The sequence below is a fragment of the Microcebus murinus genome, chromosome 1, assembly GCF_040939455.1.
Source record: "Microcebus murinus isolate Inina chromosome 1, M.murinus_Inina_mat1.0, whole genome shotgun sequence".
Classification (NCBI taxonomy): Eukaryota; Metazoa; Chordata; class Mammalia; order Primates; family Cheirogaleidae; genus Microcebus; species Microcebus murinus.
Window position 1 is genome coordinate 43,713,633 of NC_134104.1, and position 8,783 is coordinate 43,722,415.

Here is an 8,783-nt window from a genome sequence, read left to right on the forward strand (position 1 = left end):
TTCCTTATTGCATTCCCATTTCTATTTGTTTCTTTGCTTAATATGTGAGTTGAGTCTCAACAGAAGTGAAATTCATCCCTTCACAAAAAAGTGGAAAGAAATATTTTTGCTGGCTAGAATTCCAGGGATTTGCTTCTGTTCACTCAAATACAAATCTGCCTCCACTATGAAGTTCAATGTGATAGGACTCTTAGGCAATAGAGGCTGCATTAGGTTCAAGATGTCATACTCAAATCCTTATCAAATAAACCACTATGTTAGCATATAACGCATTTATAAAGCAACATTGAATAACATACAAGACAGTAAAAAATTTGATTTTCTTTCTGCTATAATTATTGCATTTTGATATGAACACTTGATTAAAATTCTTTGAATGCTTTTGAAAAACATAAGAATAATTAGCTTATTATGTACGTTAATTAAATGCTAGGACAATAATAATTGCCAAACAAAACTGAACACTGGAAAAAACATAGATGTTTGTAAAGTACAATTTTGTGATTAGTTTACTAAAAAGAGAAAAGAGATTAGTATGAAATCTAAACGTTTATTTTTAACATTTTTGTGAGTGAATTTATGACTTGTTTATTTCTCAAGCTGTAGATAAAGGGATTAAGCAAAGGAATCATGATCATGTAAAATAGAGACTCCATCATATCTTGATCATCAGCTTGTGGTGAACGAGGGCGCACATACATGAAGAGAAGAGGGCCATAATATAAAGACACAGATAAGAGATGAGCTCCACACGTGGAGAATGCTTTCTTTAAGCCTTCAACAGACTTCTTTTTTAAGATCGTAAAGAGAACAAGTGTATAAGATACAAGAACAGTCAGAATGGTGAATACTTGAATTGAACCTGAGAAAATGAAAATCATTAAATAATTAACAGAAGGGTCAATACATGAAATCTTTAGCAATGGCATAATGTCACAATAAAAGTGATGTATTATGTTGGAATTACAGAAGGTTAATCTGAACAAAAAGCATTCATGAAGTAGGGCATGAAGAAAGCCACCTACAAATGACGAGACTAATAGCCGGACACATAGTCTATGGTTCATAATCACTGGATAGAGTAAAGGTTTGCATATGGCTACGTAGCGATCATACGCCATTGCTGCCAAGAGAAAACATTCTGTGGTTACACTGATTGCAAAGGAAAAAAATTGTACCATGCATTCAGAGAGAGACATCATCTGACTTTTGGCTAAGAAGCTGACCAACATCTTGGGGGTCACTGTGGAAGATATCCAAGCATCCACAAAGGCTAAACTCCCAAGAAATAAATACATGGGGATGTGAAGGTGAGGGTCATTCCAGATGAGAGCAATGAGACCAAGATTCCCCATGATGGTGATGAGATATATCACCAAGAATACCAGGAACAGGGTTATTTTCCACTCTGGTTGATGGGTAAGTCCTGTGAGAACAAACTCTGTCAGCAATGTTGCATTTTCCTTTTCCATGTCCTCACTTGGTGTCCTCTGAAATAAAATGCAGCAAATGTAAAAAAGACATATATTCATATGTAACTATTATAAGTTGAAATTGGGAGAGGGGAGTTAAAATAAAACCGAATTCTTATTAGATTGTCTATAATTTTATTTATTACTACTAAACTGAAGGAAATTAGAGGGAATATACAATTACTGTCCTTTAATTCCAAATAAAATAAAATGTAGTGAATGTAAAAAGAATATGTGCAATGTAATTATGAATTAAAATTGGGGAAGAGGTGTTAAAATAAACTATATACTTATCAGAGCCCTAATAATTTTATCAGTAGTAGTATAATTTATGGACACAATCTTTGAGAAATTAAAGAAATGAAAAAGTGCTATATTTCTTTTCCAAAAACATACAGGAATTAACATATTTATAAAACAAGAGAAACATTCTACCTGTGCACTAAATTTATGTGGACACTGTTGAACGTGCTAGAAAAATTCTTTGTCTGGGACATGGATGCAGTGTCAAGGCAAAAGGTTTTTGAAGGACCTGAAATAAAAATAATGAATTTAATGCTGTGTGAAGGATCTTGAACTTTATTCTTTAGGCAATATGAATACACTGAAAATTTTAAGATGGAAGTTACATCATGATATATTTTTTTAAATTTAATTCTTGATAGTAGAGAAAATACACTGCAGGAAGGGGAAACTGGAGTCAATCATACTAATTAGGAACCTGTTTAAAAGGTCCAAGTGACCCCAGGTTAGATTGAACATGGGAATTGTCAGGGAGAGTTTTTTTGCAAAAAAATATAGGTTATGAGATTTAAATGCAGAAATAAGTAGTTGAAAAATGAGGTCTAGGAATCTGCATTTTGAAAATATCCTCTAGGTGATTCAAATGAATGTGAAGTGTCACATCCGTGTGTGATATGGCATTGGAAGAGATGATGAGACAGTGAGATAGATTCAAAACAATTCAGAATGTAGAGTCTCTACTATTCTTTAAACATATTTGATCAGAACAGCAGTCAGTGAAGGAGGAGTGACTTGGCTTGGTCATTAAGAATTGAGATTGAGAACTAGATGTGCTGACAAGTTTATGGAGTGAGCATATCTGAGCAAATAAGCAAAATCTAGTCAGTAACATGAGCCTACTAGAGCTTAATAGATATTATAACTTGGAATCATTGCAGTTGTAGAGGACAGAGTTAGGAATACCCTATCCATCGAAGAGTAGACAAAGAAAGGAATGGCTATAAAAGAAACTTGAGGAAGTTATTTTAAAGAGGTAACAAACAGGATATATTTCATTTATAAGATGGCCAATATCTGGTGCTCTTTTCTGCCACTCAAATCTTAATGACTATCAGAGGTTACCTACTGCTCTAGGAGCTAAAAGAGGTAGAAATGAATTTTCCCATTCCTCTTGCATCTAGAATGAAGGGACGTGATATAGGCTAGCTGATGAAACATACCCACCCTACATTTGGAAAGTAGAGAGAGGAAGAAAAGGGTACAAGGACTAAAATGGAATTTGGTTGCAAAGTCAGAGAAGGCACCAATACCAAGACACCATCTAACACGTTCTTCAGCCTAATCAATGGCATTTACAGTGCGAGCTTTGTCATCTGAAGTTCAGTAGAGGTAGGAACAGCCCTCTTTGAGCTAGTGTTGGGGCATGAAGTTGACTGTTCACTGGCTGCCTTACTTCCTTCTGCTCCTGGTAGTTTTTCCAGATGAGTACTCCAACCTCCCTAAGCATTTCTATATAGAACCAATATCCATCAACTACTCCTATCTCCTAATGCAACCAAGAGCTGACTCCAAAAACAGATGATGAAGATACCAGAAAGGATCCTGAGCAGCCCGATCAGAAAAGTGAGAGGGAAACTGGAAATTTAAGTGTCGTGATCATAAAAGAGGAAAATATTCAAGGACAAGTGAAATACTGTGCCAAATATCAAAATAAATGTTTTAACAGGACCATGATTTAATAGAGACATTTGGGTGCGAATATTTATAAAATTTTAGTGGCTTTATTGAGAGCAGTTTTCATTTTGTGATAGAGCTGAGGCCAAAAATACCAAAAAATATTTAAAGTGAATGGTAAAAAAGTGGCAACATAGTGTGAAGCATGAAATAAAACACTCTAGGATATGTGGACATTTGGCATTTGTAGACAAATGCACATTTTTTTTCTGTAGAATATTTTAATGAACTTCTTCAAAAAAGAAGGGGAGTTGAGGGCATGGAAAGAGAAGGGAGAGGGAAGATGAAAGCAAAATTTGAGAGGGTGACAAAAAAATTAGAGGAAGAGAAATATTCAGAGCATAAAAAGGGCTTGCATGAATACATCTGGGAAAGGCAAGCCAAAGGGGAGGGAGAGAGAAAGTATTAGAGAAAGCTGAAGGTGAAATAAAGGGAAAGGCTCATAGCCTTGGGGGTAAATCTCCATCTTTAACCAGGTGTTCATTTAAGGTCGTCAACCCTAGGAATCTTTCTTTTCTCTTTTATTCCATATCTAACTTATTTTTATGTGAAATTACTATATAAGAGGTTTGATTTTAAACTTTACTTTATAAATCTTGTGTTTGATAAATTTACTAACACTGTCTGAAAGTTCTTTCCATATATATTCTTTTATTTTAGTTGGTTTTTATATTTCAATTTTTTGGCACAGGGCCAGAGTCTATTGCCCAGGCTGGAGTGCAGTGGCATGATCATAGCTCACTGCACCCTTGAAATCCTGGGCTCAAGGTATCCTCAGCCTCTCAAGTAGCTGGGACTACAGACATGCATCATCGTGGCTGGCTACATTTTCTATTTTTTGTAGCAACAGGATCTTGCTATGTTACTAAGGCTTGTGTTGAAACCTGACTTCAAATCATCCTCTTTCCTTAGCCTCCCAAGTGCTCAGATTATAGGTGTGAGCCAATGTGACTGATGCTTTTCCACATTTGAAAGTTGCTCTGTCTTTGTTCTGCCAGTGATTGGAACTAACAGTCTAGAGAAAACCCACTGATTACTTCAGTGAATTTTCCTCTCTGCCAGTTTTTTAGCAGAATATTGTTAAACCAATGGATAGAACCTGATACAGCAATAGACATAATTAATGGGAATAATTATAATTGTTAAATATATATGTATTTAGAATGGACTCACTCCATAAAATTCCAAATCACTAAACAGTTGAAAATTATCACTTTTAATTTGTATGTGGGTATGTACTTACTTATTAAGTAATAAATACCAGAAAGAGCAGTGCAATGAAATTTTCTGTAAATTTCTACACACACATACATACACACACACACATACACACACACACATAACTGTTATCTTATTGACAGAGTGGGTGAAAGAATACAGGAGTTAATATTGAAGAGACTGGCCTTAAAAGTTTAATCAGAGAATGTGATTAATTAAAAAGAATGGATATTTATATCAGAATTATCAGAAATAATTCTAACATAAGAATAATTATGACCCGAATCTTAAACCCAGTTTTAAATCATTTAATGTTCTAGTTCACTACAAGCTGTCTTACCAAGTCACTATAACAAGGTTAACAAAATAATAAAACATCATTAAAGAACAATTCAATCTTACAACTATTTTCCTTATCTATATGTACTCACGAAAATAAAATACAAGGATAATTCAATAATAGGTAACCAATTTTAATCTGGCTATTTTGACAGCTTATATATCCAATCTAAAATTATAGTACGTTAAATAGTATTTTTAATTTTTCTATGAAGATTATAGAAATCATTTTTCTCTTACCCATATCTTAAAAGAAATTGTGATCCCTCAAAAGTGTTAGACTTTCTAAAATGGCAAAAATTACAATAGCACAGGAATGCCAGTAACACAGGTAGCAATTCATCACACTCTCATTCATTTAGGAGGCTCCATTTCCCAATCTTAGAAAAATTTTGTTTATATAATTTTGTTTTGAACGCAAGAGTCAATCAATAGTACAACTGTGTGCTTTTGCCAGAAATGGAAGGACTTGAAATTGAAATTCCCGTAAGAATGCCAGAGAATTCCCTGTAGGACAAGTTGAAGCTGTTTTACTGGGCATTGTGGATTTGTATTTGTATGAGAAATCCAGCTTGTCCCAAAGGGTACTGCAGAGTTTTAGAATTATAAATCTAATTTCACTGTAGACACTTCCAATTTTATCAGTTGAAATAATACTTTATGCCACTTTCCACCCCAGGTGACACTTCTCACATGTTTATATGTGAAATTTGTTTTTCTGAGTGTTTTCATTAGTATGGTCTTATCTTAGATAATCAAAGCACTATTTTAATAAGGCCAAAGTTTTAGTTCCCACTGGGAGCTAACCCCAAGTATGGTTGTTCTCCCCATGAAAATTGAAGTTCAACTTTAGACGTATATCCCTAGTTACCCCATTTTAAGCTGAAATCTGATGGGAACTACTACTAAGCCAAGGTGAGAGGAAGGAGTAAATGAAAAACAAAGACAAGGACCACAGTGGGACATGGCCTAGGTCTGTGCTTTCCAGAGTATACTGCCTATGAATTCCTGGAGATCTGGTCAAAATGCACTTTTTGCTTCAGGAGTCTTCATTTCTTACAAAGTGATGCCTGTGGACATTTACCATCAGCGAGCCTTGATTATTGGAGGACCTTGATTATCAGAGAGACTTGATATTGGAGACACAATAAATGAAAAGTGTAGCTGGTATGCACAGAGAGAAGCAGGGAGGAGCCAGATGTGTCCAGAGACATCAGCAAGAGTGAGATCTTAAGGGGCCTTAGAGGGTAGTTGAGAAATTTGTTCTTTACCCCAACATACAGAAAAACTATTATAGCATTAAAGAATATTTAAAATGGTGGTGAAATGTTCAGATTTTCCTTCAGAGCATTACTACAGCCACATGTTAATGAACATTCATTCAGAAATAAACTATAATTTACTTATTTGTAAAGTTATATTTTGTATGTGAATTGTGACAGGTAACTTTCTTGACACTATAAGGAATCATTAAGGAAAAAGAATAACTTATCCCTGGGTCATAGATGTTAGATTAATTATAAAGTAAAGGGCATGTTTTTTGGTAGACTTATTAACCAATTATCATACTTTCACAGAATTTTGCTAGAAAAAGATAAAGAAGTAGGGGAAACATACAATAGATAACAGAGGAGTCACTGTATAAAATCTTCAGAAAGTTGAATTAAGCAGTGTGGTATCCAGAGGTGGATACTAACATGACACAAAATTAAAATGAATGCCCCCTTAAAATTTCTGTAACTATCTCCTCACTCATTTTTGGTGCCTATCTTTGAGCAAACATGTCAACTGCATTGCAATATCCAGTATGGGTAGTCTTTTCAATTTTAGCCATTTTAATAGGGGAGTTCTGGATTCTCATTGTGGTTTCAATTTACATTTCTTTGATGTCTACTGGTGTCCAGCATCTTCCTGTGCCTTTATTTAATATTTGTATTTGTTGACATGTGTTGTTGAATTAGTTGACACATTTTTAATTGGATTATAAGTTTTTCTGGTAATTGCATTTTAAAGGTTATATGTACTGGATGAAGTCTTTTTATCAGATATATGATTTGCAAATATTCTCTGAGGGATCTTGATTGCATTTCCCTTCCACAAGACATTTCTTGATCCATTAAACTTATGATATTATGCTGATTGCATCCAGTGATCAAGAAGTAGCAACTGTCTAGATTTAGTTAAGACATTTTTGTGCCAGAAGTTGGGACATAAATCCAACAAAAATTCAAGAACCTTCTATCTTAGTGAAATGTATAGCAGTTCAGTGGTATGGGACAGGTTGAGTAACCAGTTATAAGCTAAAAGATAAGTTATTGCACCTGGATCTTCCTACAAACAAAAAAGTTGCCCAATACGTACCAGGCCTCTTTGGGTTATGGAGACAGCATAACCCAACAGTTAACTCATTTGGGTGTACTGCCCTGGTCCATTTACTGAGTGACCTGAAAAGCTGCTAGACATTTTTGTGGAGTTCAGAATTAAGAAGGCTCTACTATTGATATAGGCTGTTATGCAAACTTCTCTCCTTCATGGACCATATGATCTGGTAGACTTATTGATGTTTGATGTGGCAGTAACAGATAGAAAGTCTTCTGGAGCATTTGGCAGACATACATAGGTAAATAACAGCAAAATTCAACACTTTGCTACTTAGAGGTTTCTTCTACCAAATATTCTAGTTCATTGCTGTTAAATTTTGCCTTTCACAAAATTCTAGAACACAGACACAATTTAGCCAAGTTTTTCCCACTTTATAATAAGGATGACCTTTCCTCCAATTTCCAATAAGATATCATCATAATATTCTTTATTATGCACATTTCTACAAACATTCTGTTCATGACCATTTATGGAATCTAGAATTTTGGAGCCAAATCAGGTCATCCTCTAACAATAATTGTTCTCCTCTTGAAAAACAATTCTTAGTCTGCTCCAGGTCTTACATGAGGCTGAAGACTAAATAATAGTCCACAAAGTTACTATGGTAGCTCAAGATCCTATCATGAACTGGGTGCTTTCTGACTGATCAAGCCAGACAGTTGTGCACACACAACAACATTCCATCATTAAGCGTAAGTGATATATATGCTCTCTGGCCTGAGCAGGCCCTGAAAACACAAGTACATTACATGAAGATGTGGCCCATATTCCCATGGATTGCCTTCTCTCTGACACCCTCCACCTATGGCCTCAGGGGGAGTTACCTATGATCAATTCACCAGGGAAGGGAAGACTTGGGCCTAGATACAGATGGCTGTGCTACATATTCAGACATTGCTGAAATGTGGAGGGCTGCAGCACTACAGCTTCTTTCTGGGACATCCCTGAAGGGCAGTGGTAAAGGGAAATATTCCCAATTGGAAGAATTCCAAATGATGCACTTGGTTGTTCAATTTACTTGAAAGGAGAAATGGACGGACATGTGATTATATACCAATTCATGGGTCATGGCTAATGGCTAGGCTGGATGGTCAGGGACTTTGAAAAAGTATAGTTGGAAAATTGGTGACAAGGAAATTTGGGAAAAACTACTTGTTCTAACTGGGGACGAATCATGTGGATATTTGCTATAGTTTGAATATGTCCCCTCCAAATTCAGGTGTTGAAACTTAATGGCCAGTCTGATATTACTAAGAGGTGGGAACTTTTAAAGGTCATTACATCATGAGGGCTTCTTTCCTTTTTGATAGGCTGAAAGCCCTTATAGAAAAGCTTCCTGCAGCAATCAGTTTCCTTGCCTTTCTGCCTTCGGCCATGTGAGGACACAGTGTTTCT

At 35.5% G+C, this 8,783-nt stretch overlaps 1 protein-coding gene across 1 annotated transcript; it reads right to left on the bottom strand.

Annotated features, from left to right (window-relative positions):
• Nucleotides 1-542: 542 nt before the first annotated feature.
• Nucleotides 543-1,493, bottom strand: LOC105872749 (olfactory receptor 5H2-like). Its single transcript, XM_012767014.2, has one exon. The coding sequence runs from the start codon at nt 1,470-1,472 to the stop codon at nt 543-545; it is 930 nt and encodes a 309-aa protein (XP_012622468.1). The 5' UTR covers nt 1,473-1,493.
• Nucleotides 1,494-8,783: the final 7,290 nt, after the last annotated feature.